General features: G+C 34.1%; 2 protein-coding genes across 2 annotated transcripts; both read left to right on the top strand.

Annotated features, from left to right (window-relative positions):
• The first annotated feature begins 5,745 nt into the window (after positions 1-5,745).
• Positions 5,746-6,448, top strand: LOC131072343 (probable 2' cyclic ADP-D-ribose synthase BdTIR). The gene is made up of 2 exons (XM_058008484.2): positions 5,746-6,314; positions 6,427-6,448. Exons 1-2 carry the CDS (start codon positions 5,746-5,748, stop codon positions 6,446-6,448), a joined length of 591 nt encoding a protein of 196 aa, XP_057864467.2.
• A 27-nt stretch (positions 6,449-6,475) lies between these two features.
• LOC131856508 (disease resistance protein Roq1-like) lies at positions 6,476-7,165 on the top strand. Its single transcript, XM_059208321.1, has one exon. It carries the CDS (start codon positions 6,476-6,478, stop codon positions 7,163-7,165), a length of 690 nt encoding a protein of 229 aa, XP_059064304.1.
• Positions 7,166-18,046: the final 10,881 nt, after the last annotated feature.

The raw sequence follows: 18,046 nt of genomic DNA, 5'->3' as shown, positions 1-18,046 counted from the left end.
GAATGTGGATGCTATAAACAAGCTTCAACAAATAAAAAATCAAAATCAAAGAATTTTACAAGTTATGAAATGATTTGCATCTCTCTTTAGATCATGCTTTGATTGATTTATATTGTATTGTCCTTTTTCTAATTAAAAACAAAAAGAAACTTTAATTTACTTATTCCATATAATACTTTACATCCACCAACGAAGCCATTGGAGCATAAATATAAAATTGTTGTTGACCATAAAAGTTAGGTATATTAATTAAAAAAAATCAAAGAATACGAAGCAGTTTTCGCCTCCGAATAATTCGGCGTGTGAAAGATACGAAAACATTTCCCCTGTCAAAGAAAGATTCCTCTTACTTTTAAGCATTCAATGTGTGAGTGACACGTTCAACCTTGGTCTCAGTCCTTAGCTGCTATGTAATTGTCAAGTAATATCACACTTCCTTCGCTTCCCATTCCAATTCAATTCTACGCAACTCCTCGTTGTCCATTGTGTTGATAACTGATGCTGCTCTAGCATGCAGCTAGATTAATTTAGTTAATAGTTTTTTGTTTATTCATGCAAATAAAGCATGTACTCCAACATGCATTAATCCTTAGGACTATTTTTAGTTTTGATTTTTGCATGAGTTTGTTTTTAGTAAATAAAGCATGTTGGGCATGCACTTATTGTATTCTTAATTTAGGGAGTAGTTTATTTTTTTAGTTTGAGAGCCTTAGTAGCTTTCCATGCAATGCTACGAATATATTTAGAATTGCAGTTATTATTAGTTCTTCTAGTTTGCAAATTCTTTATATATACAGCCTCTATGTAATTTTTAAACTAAGCTTCAATAAAGAAATTGGTGTGTGCAATTTCAAAAAACAAGGCACTTTGTTTTTTATTTTGAATTGTGATTTCTTTTTGCAATTTATTCTTTTTGCTATTATTGTTTGCTAATTAGTTGGTTCAGAGATGACAGGTTAGGTTCAAAATTCTACAAGTGGTGTCAGAGCAGGTAGAATTGTTTTGGATTAAAGTTTTATTGTTGAAATTTTTGCCAAAGTTAATCATGTCGAATTCTAACCATATGCTCGTTCTAGAATTTGATGGGAATGATTATGATTATTGGTGCATTAAGATGCTGACCTTTTTGATTGGAAAAGATTTGTGGGAGATTATTGAATCAAGTTATGAAGAGCCAGCAGATTGGAATGCCCTTATAGCCAATGAAAGAACAACAAGAAAGGAAGTAAGGAAAAAGAATGGTCAAGCTTTGTTTCACATTCAGATAGCTCTTGATAAGAGATTATTTCCAAGAATATCAGGAGCAACAACTGCCAAAGATGCTTGGAAGACTCTACAAGAAGCTTACCAGGGTAGTGATCAAGTTAAAGTGGTTAAGCTTCAGACATTGAAGCAAGAGTTCAAGAATTTGAAGATGCAAGAAGCTGAAAGTATAAGTGATTATTGTGTCAGAGTCAAAGATGTGGTCAATAAAATGGCTACACTTGGGGAAATTGTAAGCAATGAATTTTTGATAAAAAAGGTGTTGAGATCTTTGACACCCAGATGGAATCATGTAGCAATAATCATAGAAGAAAGAAATGATTTGACAAAACTACAGTTTGATCAACTGGTTGGATCCCTGATGTCTCATTTAGAAAAATTGAAAGATTCTTTTGAAGGTGTAGAGAAAGCGTATTCCTCTAAATTGCTAATCACAAAAAAAGAAGATGCAAGCAGCAGTAGTGCCAAAATAAATCAAGGCCAAGGTAAAGGGCAAAGCCAAAATTCTTCAAGAGGTAGAGGAAGAGGTGGCTCAAGAGGAAGTGGTGGTTTTAGAGGAAGAGGTAGAGGCAAATTTGATAAGAGAAATGTTCAATGTTACCATTGTAATAGGTATGGCCACTTTGAAAGAGAATACAGATTGAAAGAAGGTAAAAGTGCTAACTATGCTCAAGAAAGTAGTGAGAATCCTCTTGATCACTTATTTTTTATCTTATGCAAAGGGTGAAAATATTAGTAAAGATGTTTGGTACCTAGATTCTGGATGCTCTAACCATATGACAAGGAATGAGAAGTTGTTCTCAGCAAAGGATGGAAGTTTCAAATCCAAGATCCAGCTTGGTGATGATAAATCATTGGAGGTTGCTGCCAAAGGAGCTATGGAGGTCCAAACAAAAGAAGGTATAAAGAATATTCATGATATTTATTATACTCCACAATTGAAACACAATTTGTTATGTGTAGGGTAGCTATGTGAGAAAAATTATAAAGTAGTCTTTGAGAATAAGACATGTACTATCTATGATAAGAATAAGGGTAATAGGGTGATCACTGTTGTTCCTATGAAAAGAAATAGGATGTTCCCCTTGAGATTTGGTGAACATAACAACAGTTTGGCAAATATGGCTTATGAGAATTCAAGTTGGTTATGGCATCTCAGGTATGGGCATTTAAATTTTCATAGTTTTAAGTTTCTAACCTCACATGCATTAGTTTCTAGTTTGACCAAGGTTGAGGAACACAAGGAGGTTTGTGAAGGTTGTGCTAAAGGAAAGCATGCAAGAGAAAAGTTTACAAAGGGAAATGCATGCAGGGCTCATCACCCACTTCAGCTTGTTCATTTAGATATATGTGGTCCTATGCAGACTAAGAGTTTGGGTAAGTCATCATATTTCATCACTTTTTTTGATGATTACTCACGAAATTGTTGGGTATATTTTTTGAAGGCCAAAGATGAAGCCTTGGATAGATTCAAGAAGTTTAAAGCCCTTGTGGAAAATGAGAAAGGGTGCAAGATCAAATGTTTAAGGATTGATCATGGAAGAGAGTTTTGCTCAAAGGCTTTCAAAAGTTATTGTGATTTTAATGGCATCATGAGGAAACTTACTACTGCATACACACCTCAACAAAATGGGGTAGCTGAAAGAAAGAATCGTATTGTGGTTGAAATGGTAAGGTGCATGTTACAAACCAAGGGATTGAGTAATTCTTATTGGGGAGATGCAGTTGCTACAGTGGTATACATCCTCAACCGTAGCCCCACCAGTGCACTAGAAAAGATGACTCCTTATGAAGCTTGGTATGGTAAAAGGCCTAATGTTAATCATTTCAAAGTTTTTGGTTGTTTGGTTTATGTGCATTTACCTGATCAGAATAAACAAAAGTTAGATGCAAAGAGTGAGTCATGTATTTTTATTGAGTATAGTGAGAAAAGAAAGGCTTATAGATTGTATAATCCCCTCACTAACAAGCTTATTGTCTCAAGAGATGTGATTTTTGATAAGGGGGAGTTTATGGTCATCAAAAAGGCTATGTTGAGAAGCCAAAATCTATTTTGAATGATGATATAATTGCTGATATTGATCATGAGCAACCAACTAATGTTTCTGTATCTAGTGGTTTAACTCCACCAAGCAGCCCTTCATCAAGTTCTTCAATACCAAGTTCAGGTCCAGCTTCTTCTCCAAGTTCTACAAGGAAGGTAAGGAAATTGAGTGATATCTACCAGAGGAGTGGAAATCAAGTACATGAAGAAAACCCAATAGGTGAGACAGTGAATTTTGCTTTATTAGCCAAGGCTGATTTTGAACCATCATGTTTTGAAGATGCATGTACTAATGAGGTTTGGGTGAAAGCCATCGAAGAAGAGATGGATTCCATTCATAGGAATGACACTTGAGAGTTAATAGAACTTCCACATGACAGAAAAAGGATTGGCACCAAATGGGTCTACAAGACCAAGTTTAATAGTGATGGGAGTGTTGAAAGACACAAAGCGAGATTAGTTGCTAAAAACTTCACACAAAAGTATGGAATTGATTATGAAGAGACATTTGCACCAGTAGCAAGACAAGAGACCATAAGAATGCTGATTTCATTAGCAGCTTAGAAGAAGTGGAGCATACATCATATGGACGTGAAAAGTGCCTTCTTGAATGGGTACTTCGAAGAGGAAGTATATGTGGAGCAGCCACAAGGTTTTGAAGTGGAAGGAAAAGATAATTATGTGTACAAGTTGAAGAAGGCTTTGTATGGCCTCAAGCAAGCACCAAGAGCGTGGTATGCTAGGATTGATGGATACTTTCAGGAGAATGGCTTCCAGAGAAGTAAGAGTGATCCTACCTTTTACTACAAACAAGAAAGTACTGATATTCTCATCATAAGTTTGTATGTTGATGATCTTTTGTATATGGGTAGTAGTTCTAAGATGAAAGATGAATTCAAAGCTGCTATGATGAAAGAATTTGAGATGAAAGATCTTGGTCTGATGAAATATTTTTTAGGAATGTAGGTTTATCAAAGTAAGGATGAGATTTTCATTTGTCAAACAAAGTATGCACAAGATATGCTGAAGAAATTTAATATGACTGATTGTAACCTTGCCTCCACTCCAAGTGCTCATGGAGTTTTGTTATATAGAGATGATGGTGCTGATTTAGTTGATGAGACAACTTACAGAAGTATTGTGGGTAGCTTGATGTTTCTAATCCAGACAAGGCCTGATATTGCCTATTCAGTTTCACTTGTTTCAAGGTATATGAAAAATCCATTTGAAATACATATGAAGGTAGCCAAGAGGATTTTGAGGTATGTGAAAGGAAATTTAAGTTTTGGTATTCATTACTACTCTTCTGAAAAGTTCAATCTTGTAGGCTTTAGTGATTTAGATTGGGGAGGTAGTATGGATGACCATAAATCTACATCTGGAAATTGTTTTTCTTTTGGTTTTGGTTTGATTACTTGAAGCTCAAAAAAGAAAAGTAATGTTGCCCTCTCATCTACAGAAGCAGAGTATGTTGCAATTACCTCATCAGGTACACAAGCTCTTTGGCTCAGAAAAGTTCAGCCTATAGTAATTTATTGTGACAATGTGAGTGCCATCAAGTTAGCTAAGAATCTGGTTCATCACAGCAGAACAAAGCATTTTGATTTGAAATATCACTTCATACGAGATTTGGTGCAGAAGAAGGATGTCGAATTGAAGCACATCAACACCTAGGATCAGCTAGCAGATATATTCACCAAAGCGGTTGTGAAAGCTTAGTTTACAGCACTACGAGATAAGATTGTGAGCCCTCTCAGCATCAAGGGGGAGTATGTTGATAACTGATGCTGCTCTACCATGCAGCTAGATTAATTTAGTTAATAGTTTTTTGTTTATTCATGCAAATAAAGCATATACTCAAACATGCATTAATCCTTAGGACTATTTTTAGTTTTGTTTTATGCATGAGTTTGTTTTTAGTAAATAAAGCATGATGTACATGCACTTATTGTATTCTTAATTTAGGGAATAGTTTTTTTTTTAGTTTGAGAGCCTTAGTAGCTTTCCATGCAATGTTAGGAATATATTTAGAACTGCAGTTATTATTAATTCTTTTAGGCTACAAATTCTTTATATATACAGCCTCTATGTAATTTTTTAATTAAGCTTCAATAAAGAAATTGGTGTGTGCAATTCCAAAAAATAAGGCACTTTGTTTTTTATTCTGAATTGTGATTTCTTTTTGCTATTATTGTTTGCTAATCAGTTGGTTCAGAAAAGATAGATCAGATTCAAAATTCTACACATTGTACACTGATTTTTGTTGATATTTATCCTTCCCACTGCTTTATGATTCTCTGCATTTTACCTATTTAAGCTTTGAATGCTCAGCGGCGAATTTGCTTTTTAGTGTCGATTTCTGTGATCGAATAGGCACTAGCCTTTCCATTCGGTTTTCAACACTTCGACAGATCTACATCCACCGCTAGCAGCCTCAGATGGAGATGGGAGAGTCTTCCACTTCCACAGCTCGACAGAAAAAGAGAAAGCTAGGAAACGCGTTTGATGGAATTTCGCCGCAAGCACCATCATCATCGTTGAGAGCAATGAAGAAGGGGCCATTCGATGTCTTTATTAATCATCGCGGTTGTGATACTATGCACAAATTAGCCAGCACTATCTATCACTCACTTGATATGGCTGGATTGAGGGCTTTCCTAGATGTCGAAGAGTTGGAACTGGGCGATTCTATCCCAGATGAGATACAGAAGGCAATGCGCACTGCTGCAGTTCATATTGCTATTTTTTCAGAGAGGTATGCGGAATCTCCTTGGTGTCTGGCCGAGCTATCCTATATGCTCGAAACTGGCACTCCAATTATTCCCGTCTTCTATCTTGTTGATCCCAGTGATCTCCGATGGGTGGCTCAAGACAAAGGGCGCTATGCTCCTGCGTTTTCCCATCACAAAAAGAAGCGTAGGTACACGTCAAAGATGCTGAGAGAGTGGAAAAGCGCGCTGCAGAAGGTCTCATATCTCTCTGGTTACATGCTCAACAGCGATGATGGGTAAGTATTACAATATCCAGCCTTATCATTCATCAAATCATTTGCATGGTAGATATATTCATCTACTGTAGATGTAAGTTTTATCTTATTTTGTTTGGTTGTAAATGTATAGCGACGAAGAGAAGCTTCTGTAGATCATAGTGGATTCTGTTTTGGGAACAATGAAAAAGGCGCCTTTGGAGGTAGCCAAACATCCAGTTGGAATGGACGAAATCGTAAAAGACTTTGAAAGAAGTGGAGAAAAATCTATTCAGAGTGAGGATTGTGTACAGATTGTGGGAATATTAGGGTTTGGCGGCTCAGGTAAAACTACACTCGCAACAGAGCTTTACAATAGGAAAAGAGAAAGCTTTTCCTTCCATCGCTCCTGTTTTCTGCGTGACGTGCGAGAAGCCGCATCCAAAAATGCTTTGCATAAAAAGCATAAGAAACTGCTGCAGGATCTCCGAATTCAAGCTCCATCATTTGACGACATGTGGGAAGGCAAGGCAATCGTAGCAGATCGGTTGAACAGTCTTCGTGTGCTCATAGTTCTGGATGATATAGATCATGACGATCAACTGGATGCTCTGTTGCCCTCAAAGGATAGCCTCGGATCAGGTAGTTTTGTCATTGTTACAACACGTGAAGGGGACGTGCTTAGGAAGTGGGGCATCACATCCATTTATAAAATGCAACCTCTACAACAGTTTCATGCAAGGCAGTTGATCTGCTGGCACGCCTTCTTACAGCCTTTCCCACAAGAAGGCTTTGAAGATTTAGTTGAAAACTCATTAGATGTTTCCAATGGGTTGCCTTTGTCTTTGACGGTCATTGGAGGACAGTTTAAAGGTGAAACGTCCAAGGATTGAACAAGTGAGTAAGGTTTACATACTGTGAAAGTAACGACCTTGGTGATTGGATGTTGTTCTTTATCGAAAGCTTAATTATTCAATCAAGACAACTTGAAAGTGTAAAGGGATGTTAATGAGAGAAAGTTAAAGAACATAAACAAAGTAAGAAGCCTGGAAGCACACCTCATAAAATCTAAAGAATATTGCAAATAATATGTATTAGAACATTATTAGTGGATATTACATGTATTGAACAAGTGGGTAAGGTACACATACCTTGAAAGTAATGAGCTTGGTGTATTGGATGTTGTTTTCCATCGAAAGCTGACCTTCACATACCATAATACCTGTGAAAGGGAATAGGTGCCTTGCAAACTGAAAGTGGTCACGTCCACAAACAGTTAAACAACATAAACAAAGTAAGAACCCTATATTAGAACATCATTAGTGGATAGGAAATGTATTGAACAAGTGGCTAATATTTGTAATTGTTATATTAATATATTTTATAGCTTTCTTTGTTGGGTTGCATTTGTAACCTGTCATAAATAACAATGTATGAGAAAGTAATTTTGGCAAATATCAGGAAAAAAAATTATTGACAACAATAAAATAATTGAACAACAAATGGGTGATAGATGTGTACCTTTTGTTGCAGAGTTGGGACATGTAAAAGGGCTCTCCAAATTCATAGATGTTAGTTGTGTTGTTGATCCTGAAAAGTATAAATAATGTTTTGGGTTGATACATTTAATATAAGATATACAACACATGAAAACATAATGAAGATGTGATTTGCATACTTGATTCTGTTTGTTTTGCAAGTATGTTTCTTTTGTTGTACGTGAAAGCTCCAACAAGCATGCTTCCTCGGTCTTTCGTAGAATTGTTGATGTTGCACCTTTCAATCGTAAGTACCTTTGGTAGGTGAAGGCTGGTTGTATGCATAGGTGTTCAATTGCTTTTACTCTTGAAAGTGTTGTGAATGTGAGGCCTTGTTTCTCTATTTTGCTAATGTCAACTATGGTAAAGTCTAATGTTAGCCCCTATGATTTATGAATAGTAATTCCCCATGCCATTTCTAGTGGAATTTGAGTGCAGTTTCCTCTACTAGTTGGTGGAATAGGCATATGTTTTGCATTTTGTGGATCCCATGAAGGCCCAATATAATGTTTGAAAAGAACGACCACATATTTTGGCAAATCAGGTGGTTTAAAAGCTGCATCATAGACAATTTGTTTGATTTGACCCAAAGTGCCATTTACAAGGCCAACTTCTATCCATAAATTTGCAATAAGCATAATTTCCTGGTCTATAGAAAGAATAATTTCAAATGCTAGTTGTTCTTTTTGATGTGCTTGCTTATCCCTTTGATGGGTAGTGATTGGTGTTGCACGTGCAATGGGTGAGTGCAATTGTGTTAACATTTTTATGTTGTGTGCACTCGAAGCTGCATTTGTCGCAAACAAATGCTTCTATTGGTTGAAATGGTGATTTTGATCAAGTGTCAAAGCATGGGTTGACAACAATTGGAGGGATTCCTAGTCTATTTGCAAGGGTGTTGTGCTGCAGATATTAAGCAACATTTCACGGAAACTTATTTGTGAAGAACTTGTGCCTTGTTGATGAAATGGAATATCCAAGGTTACAACAGTATTGAATGTGTGCCATAGAGCCAGTACCATTGAGTGAGATGCATATAATGGCCTATCCATAACTAGGGGAAGCTGTGCAAGATCACCAACCAAAATGTTTGAGATAGCTGCAAATGATTCATGCTGTCTATTGGGAAAAACTTCTCACAATATTTTATCAATCTTAATGAGTAATTGAGGGCCAACAAAGCTCATTTCATCTATTAAAATGTAACATAAATGTTTGCATTTCTCCTGATACATTAATAGGGAATGGCCTGTTAAGGGTTTGTATTCTTAAATGGGTATACAGAGGGCAACATGGATTGTGGTTGCTTGGATATTATATGCGAAAATACCTGTTGGTGCTAGTACAAGCAAAGGGTATTGTGCATGTTCTAAATTTGAATTTAACTGTCTATGTATGTAGTCAATAAGAAATGATTTTCTAGTGCCTGCTGTGCCTTGAATGATTAACTGCAATGGTGAAGAAGGAAAATTCTGTTCAGCATGAGTTTTAATGATATCAAGTGTAATAATTTGGTTTCTTGCAAGATCATAGTTAGTAGGTGTATTTAAATGCGGGTTGGAAAGGCTGTGGGGTGCTTGGCTTTTCTTTGTCAAAATAATTTGAGATGCTTTTGAATGCAGTGCTTCATTAGGTATAGAATTAGTCCAATTAAATTTTAGATCAAAATCAAATCTGCCAAGCATTTGAAGAGTAGCAACGTCAAAGTTATTTGATGCTCCCATTTGTGACAAGAACTCCTATTCATACAAGTATTCATGAGTAGATTGTTGAATGTCTTCTGGTTGTATCTCTTCACCATTTTCTATTGTAATGTTTTCTTCAATACCATTTACATGCCAGCGGATGTAATCTATACTTTGAAGATGTTTCCAATTTATTATTATTTCTTTAGTGGAGTTCCCTATGTGTAGAGGAATGATTTGAAATTTCTTGTAAAGAAAAAATTCACTCCAACAAAAACTTTCAAAACTGCTGTCATCTGCTAAAGGTAAAGATTTGTGTTGTGGGTAGACATTTACAATTGTTGGTAGCTTTCTTTTCATCCATTTACATGATTTATGCTGGTCAGAGTATGTATATAGCTGAGTTGAACGAAGCAGAGTTAGGTTTGCTAATTCTTATGGTTGTTTCATGTAGTTTGAGATGTAAGATATTGAGGTTTAAGATCCCTCATCATAATTAGCTATGCGTTGGAAGATTCTTTTGCCAACATTGAGTGTTACAAACTAGCGTGTGCAAGATATCAATGGGAGTTTAAGCAACATGTGACAAGTTTCTTGTGCACTAATGTCCCTATCAACAACAATTCCCATCAAGAGATTTTGGTATGCTAAGAGGATTATATCCTCTGAATTTGTTGATCCAACTATGCGTTTTAGGATATCAGTATAACTTACTGACTTGTGTTCAGTTTTGGATGCGTACTTTGAGATATATTGTAGAACTACTTTTTTGGAGCAGATAGGTTGACAGTCAACATCAGCCCTGCATATGGTGAGAATTGTTGGGTTGTGTACATTTAGATGATTGTCATTCCTTGTTGGCTTGTATGATGGGTTATTGTTGTGGTCTAATATCAATGAGGATTCATGTTGTTCAGGCCAAGGAGCTTTGTACTGACATTGAAGGGTTGAGTTTTTTTTCCGCAAGCAGGTATACTCTGAACACTTTGTATGCCACTGGACAACATTGAGTAAATCAGTATAATCAATGTAAGGATCAGACCTGGATATGATCTCTGTATTTCGTAAGACATGGATCTAAAATTATAGGCATATATTGCCTGTTCAAGTGAGCTTCTTTAGTACGTGGATTCCATGCTGTGATGTACTGGTCAAAGAAGTGTTTAACTAATTGGATACTTGCATGATCTGACTAATCAAGGTTATCAATATTTGGTGCTTCTGGTAACCAAAGAAAGCCATGTATATGTGCAGATCCTTGGTGTTGCCATTCATATCTATACCAGTGGTCAATGGCTTTCAATTGTTTAACAATGAATTCATCACGAAAGATTTGAAATCTTAAGTGCAAGTATACAACTATAATATGTGGATTATTGACTAAATTTTCAATATGTTATTGGGTACAGTAGCTGAATTTGTTTTTGGCAATAACTTATGCAAGTCTGGCCATTTTGTATCAGTTGAGCTTAAGGTAAAGAATAGTGTAGGTGCACCTAAGTGTTCTATCATTATTGTAAGGTCTCACCTGGAATTGCTCTAAAATGCCCGTGTACCACACAATGAGGCTACGTATCGCATGATATGATTTGGTAATTTATTTGAGGGTGTATTTTGTAAGTATTCTTGTAGACCATGCAGATTATGTGGAATACTATCCTCTAGATTAGTCTTAATGAACACAATAGCTGATTGTTGGGATCGATGTCTCATCATAAGATTGTAGATATAATATCTAAAGTGAACATGTTGCCCAAATCTTTGATCATAATATTTGATCAGATGCAAATCATAGTCATGTAAATGTACATGCCTTGTTCTTTGTTGTTGTGGTAAAGCCATTCCAGAAGGGAAAAGTGTTGGGAATGCCATGGAAAGGAGGCCCTCTGTATGTACTCATTGATAGGCAATGTATTGATTTGTGGCCAAGCAACAACATTGTTGTTAGTATTATCAAGATGTAGGATGATTTTTATGGCATCAAGTTATGATATTGATGATGGTAGTTGTGGGATAAATGACGAAGTGTTCTCCACTATTTGTTCTTCATTGTTAATATTCAATAGAGTTGAATTATCTTGAATAACATCTTCTTGAAGTGAGTGCACTGAATGTAGTAGCTCTGTAATGTTAGTCATTTGGTCTGGCAATAGATGCACTGCATCTAGACCAATGAATACATCCTTGTAGTATTGATCATGTTTCATTTTGTAAGCCAATGCATCCATGATGTGAAATCTATTCACGTAACAGTCATAAGTTAATCCTTCCAAATTGGTTCTACGCACAATAAGAATTTATAATTGGTTAATTTGACGGGGCAATGTTATTGCAATTTCAGAAATATCTTGTGGGAAGTTAATTGTATGGCCAAAATATTTGTATTGCCCTCCCCTTGCATGCGTTACTTGCAAAAAAGGGGCAATTCTTGATATCAAAATTTCTTCTACTTGAGAAAGACACTTTAAAATAGAAGGTTGCTCACCTGGGTCCATATTGTTTGATAATGAGAAACGGTGGAGGCCTTTCTCACCACAACATCTCATGCACATAAGTACGTGATTGAATTTTTTAATAGTCATGCCCACATACATTTCTTTAAAAACAGAACATGGCTCTGTGACCTCCAACATATCAATCCTTTTCTGGAAATTAGACAATGCATGTTGAAATGAAGGAGTCTTCAGAGCAAGTTCAGGAGTAGTAGAATGTGTTTGATTGACATTAATTTGCTCAAGATCATTGTTTTCTATTTGTAATAACTTTCTTGAGTTATTGCTAGGTCTTTGAAGTGCATGATGTCTCAATTATCATTTCTTGGAGATATCGCCTCTGTTTTTTGCATAGTAAGTTCTATTGGTCTAGCTTCTCTTCAATTTGATAGCATCAATTTCTTGAGGGAAAGGCTGGATAGATATCTAATATTTCAAAGAGAGTAGATGTATGTTATAATTTTCATAATTGAAGATAGTTAACTTTGAAGTATGTATTAAGAATGTATGAGAATTGAAAATTGCTTGATCTATGATAATGTGGTTTTAGAGGAATAGTTCTGTATGTAAAGTGGTTTTGTGATGTTTATTTGTATGTGTAGTGATTTTTTTTTTTGTTTTCACATAGTTATGCACATATATAAATATAGGTCCATATATGTGAAATGTTAGAATCCTGTGTTTGTTACTGTATATATGTGAGGTTGAGATTTTGTTTGAAATGTATCAGTTTTACAAAGTGCTTCACTTGAAATGTATGGGCTTTACAAAGTTGTAAATTGACTTTGTTTGTTGTTAGTGACTTGGTTTTCTGAAAGCATTATTGTAATACAAGTATGCATAGATATAGTAATTTCTGATACATACAGATGTATGCATACATATACACAGGTATATATACATATGAATTAAATATTCAAAGTTCTGTATACAAACATATGCACATATATAACTACACATGTATATATATATATAAAACTAGTACTATGAATAATTATAGTATAATTATATATATGTGTGTGTATATATGTATAATTCTTTGTTGTTGTTAGTTGCTTGTTGTTTTTAAAAGCATGATTCTTATATAGGTATGCACAGATATAGTAATTTCTGATACATACAGATGTATGTATACATATACACATGTATATATACATATCAATTAAAAATTCAAAGTTCTGTATACGAATATATGCACATATATAACTACACATGTATATATAAAAAAGACTAAAACTATGAATAATTATATATAGATATGTAGATATATAAGTATACTTGTATATCTGTAGAATTCTATAACTATGAATAATTCTAGTGTTGTATAGTTATACAAATAGATATTAAAAAAAAAAGATAAATGTGCATATATGTATAAATTTTCTGAAATAAGATAGAGCTCAGTACATTTAAAAGTAATTAGCATGAGTGAAAATAACTTATGTCAGGAGGAAATACTTTCAAAGAGATAAGAGATAGATGTAAGAAATGTACATATATATATATTTATAGAAGCAACCATGTGTTCATATAAGGTAATTGTTTGTATTTGTAAAACTATTAAATATGTAAATTATCTAATGTAATAATTGTATTGTAAACTGAAAGTTTAATAATCAGGAAAGATGCTTTATAATTCTAGGCCTATGTACTTAGGTGACCAATTTATACAAGTAGTGCATCACACTTAGCTTTGAAGTCAACAGGAGAGACTTTATTGACTGTGACTTTCATCTTTGATTCTGAATTGTATGTGTCAGTGGATACCAATAGTGTGAATGAATAGTGATGTGAGAGAAATCTTTTAATCACTGAGCAAGGTGTTTATGTTATTGTTGCATCATTTTCTAGTTCACAAAGCTCTTTCACAGTTTTGTGTAGCAAGTGAATGCCACCCTCATCAAATGGAGTGGCCCAAAGAGTACCTGTGCTATCTTGTAACTTGATTGGCAAGAGGTAACTATAGTTACAGTCTTGCATAGTCATTTCACATCTAGGGCAGAACCAAGAATCAACTTGCTATGTACATTTTTTTTTGCAAGGCTTTCCATTGATTATTAGTGGACAAGCTGCATAACAAAAACTTTTATCAGTTACGTTTAAAAAATGTAGAACAACCAACAAAGTAGTCTGAATTGTTTCTAGTTTGATACTCATCCTCTCATGGATTGAAGAAATAGTCATTCTATTATATTTCCCAGCTATGTGGATAGTTTCTGCAACAAAGGGTACAACAAGCAGAGGGTCCTTTCCTCTTAATGTTAGAGGTTCTGCTTCTGGAAAAGGTGGCTTGATATGTAATGTGGTTGCAACTGTTATGTTGATAAGCTTTCTATTGAAATAACCAACATGAGTATTAAGCAAAGCAAGTATAACCACACTATCATTGGTTAACATATTTTTCAATTCTAGACCTTTTTGTTCTGCCATTGGACCCCATAGATTGATGTCAATTGTTAAACCAAAGAGATCATTATTTTTCACAACATGCTTCTGTGTTTGACTGCCATCTTTCCTGTGTATTGGAATGATATCTCCAATGTATAAAACAAGGCCTATTATGTCAACCAACGTGTTATTTGTTAGATGAAATAATTCACTAATGGGCATGAAAAGAGGACTTTGTTGATCTTCTTGTTCTTCGTTGCTACAACATTTTAGTATGGATGCATCAGACAATATGATTTCTAAATGACTATTTAGTTTGTTGTACCTCATGTTTGTTTCCTTAATGCATCCCTTTGAAATAATATAATGTGAACCTACTTCCACATGGTTAGAGTGTAACTGAGCTATTTCATCAAAACATGTGACTCTAATTTCACAACCCTCACAGTCAACAATGTCAAAGCTAAACACATGGCCATTTTTTGTGGCTGTGCTATATGCCTTAATAGGGCATTTATGAGTAACTCTACCTTTGATTTTCCATTTATTCTGGTATGGATTTAAATTTTTAATAGGGCTTATATTTTTAGAAGGCGTTGCTTATGAAGATGGCAATTCAGTAGCAAACTAAAGAGATCGTTTAGATGTTGATGGTCTGTCCTCAGACATTATTTCTCATTGTTGTTCTTTGAACAGGTATACTGGTTTACCAAAGAACAAACAATCACTATGTTTCACTTCCATACTAAGTATTACAATAGTCCTGTGAAAATTATTTCTAGTTGTTGTTTTTTGAACAGGTATAGTGGTTTACCAAAGAATGGACAATCATTGTGTTTCACTTCTAGACTAAGGATGCACTTCTTTTTAAATTACTGTTAATTATACTTAAAAATAATTAAATAGAGATCAAACATATTGTATTTAATAACCATAGTTTGTTTCCTACCTTGTGTTCCATATGTATCTACATGTATAACTCGATAACTGAACTATTGTGCCTATTTTTAGAATATCTGAATCTATTAGAGTAGCATATTTAGAAGGCAAGATTGCTAATTACATGTATGTGCCATCAAATAACACTAATTTATGTCTGTCAGTATCATTTGTGTTGTTCTACATTTTCTAAAATGACAAAACTTGTAGCAATGATGAAGGAAGCTCATCCCCATAATTGATAGATTGAATTGCAAAAGGGGTAGTGGCATACTCTTGAGTTTTTCCTACAAAAAATAATATAAATATAGAGGATTTAATTTTAATGCTAAGAAGGTCATATATGTACTTATTTGTTAATGTAAAGCATGTGTTAGTAAAGTATGTAATCAAGCTATGTTATCTATAGAGTATTCATCTACTTTTGGACTATGCTATGAAAAAAGGATGCATGTGGTAATGAAAAGGATGGTATGGAAAAGAGAGATGTATTGTCAAAAAAAAGACCATAAAAGCTTTCTATTTTGGAAACCTTTGATAATTTATCTTACCAAACTATCAATTGTGGAGTGCTCTATCGGTTCAGAGGTGGTTGGTGGTGATGTCATTGTGCATATAGACCCTTTTCATTCGAGACAAATCTCACAAATTGGAGTACATGCCAGTTCATGTTATGGCAGAAAGTTAATTTATTTGATCCTAAAAGTTTTATTTATTGGAAGATTTGAATATTGTACAGCTTGTATGAAATAAACAGAATGCCATGCAAGGATATCGTATTTAATTGTTTGTTAGTTTCAAAATCCTTTTAGATTTAATCTGACGATCAATTATACATTACCTTGACTGGTATATGGATTTGCAGAATAAAGTTGATTGAGTTCCTATTATGACATTTAAAATATTGTGTTAGAGTAGATTGAGTGCCATAATGGGCAGAATAATTCATTGTAGTTGCTAAATCTGCAACAAAATCTTACTAAACAAAAAAACTGTTGCTAATTGAAATTGAAGATTGTAGATCTTTTGGTGTATTGTGTTATTCAGTAGTTCTTCAGTTTGGTCAAGTTTACGAGAGTGCTGAACTAAGCATATTCAAGATGGGGAAATTGTAGCTACATTAAGGCGGGCTTTTTTTTAATGATTTTGACAGTTAAAAGTAAATTACATGCATGATGAATTGTAGTTCTTATAATAGAATAGAATCATAACATGATTTAAGCTGATCAAAGGTATATATGCATAAGAACAACAAAATTAACTCAGCATAGAGTAACATTGTTAGAGTTTAAATTTTTTTTCAAATAGTAATGAACTGATCATAATGTGACTGAAACATGTATTCAAAAGGACAATTGGTCATATGCTGATAAGCTTGGAAAACATAAAGTATCGCTTTATGATTTACATATTTGAGAGCATGTTAACAAAATATGAGTTCATCTCATCAAAGATCATTCAAAATATGAGATGCATTTGTTTGTTTCAAATGTTAATCAAAATATGAATGTAGCTTTTCAAAGATTCAATAATTATAAAAACATAGGATCTACCCAAGCAACCCATCCAAGATCGTTATCAGTCCATTTAAATACTCCTTCTCCCAATGTGAAAATAACCATTGGATCAGTTAATTGTTCAGTACTTGGTATTGGTAAAGGTGTTAATTCGATACTATGTATGGTTGTTACAACACTACAAGATGTAGAGAGGTTCACTGTTGTTTGGTTGGGTAATTTATGTTCGTAGTGCTGAATTATCTTTCTGAGGTTGCTCTTTAACTTGTTGCTCTCTTGCAACATCCTTTCAATGACATTGTTAATGTCCTCTGTTTCTTTCAATCTTCTATCCATTGTTGACATTTGATTGTGTTAGAGTGGTTGTTTTCTGTTGGAATGAAAGAATGAAAATGTATTACTAAAAAAAAAAAAATAGAAGAAAAAGACAACTTATCTTTAAGTAGATCATATTGTTTTTTGTAAATCGTAAGGAATTTAGTATTTACTAATTATAAAAACTTGTAATAATTAGTTGAATGCTTTAAGTTTTGTAAATCGACTAATGAGGCAACTTTGACATGTGATAAATTAGATGGATTTCAACAAAAGGCTATGTAAGATGCTAATGTTGGTAGCATGGGCAATGCAGGTTGGATAATAAGAATTTCATGGCTGCAATAAATACTTTTTGTTGGGAACAATAGAGCCTACAAAAAAAATAATTATCAAAAAAACACTGCATGACATTTTCTTTTAGTACATCATGCTGCATACAACATACTGCAATAGAACATAGCCAGCAATGGCATTACAAAGTTCTTGCTAAGACAATTAGATCTCTAAAATATGAAAAAACTTGCACCCTACAAGAAAGTTGTCCAATTTCTTGTTACAGTCTCTTGGTTTTTTCTCTTTCATAATGTTGTTAATGATTACTTTTTTTTGTTGATATATAAATTTCTAAACAGATTTACATATATGTATACATGTATATATATACATGTACTTATATTTATAACTACTATGAACACTTATAATAATTTTAATATGAATAGATGTACACATATATATAAACATTTATGTAGGTGTATGTATATTGTTTGTGGTAGGTAATGCTTTCACTCTACAAGACAAGTGCTTAGTTTGATTTATTTTAGGATCTGTGCATATATATATCCATGTGTATATATACAGGTGTACATATCTATATAGATGTACATACACGTATACATA

Source organism: Cryptomeria japonica, chromosome 7 (genome assembly GCF_030272615.1).
Source record: "Cryptomeria japonica chromosome 7, Sugi_1.0, whole genome shotgun sequence".
Taxonomy (NCBI): domain Eukaryota; kingdom Viridiplantae; phylum Streptophyta; class Pinopsida; order Cupressales; family Cupressaceae; genus Cryptomeria; species Cryptomeria japonica.
Note: the sequence above shows the minus strand (reverse complement) of the source record. Positions and strands in the feature narration are given on the sequence as shown.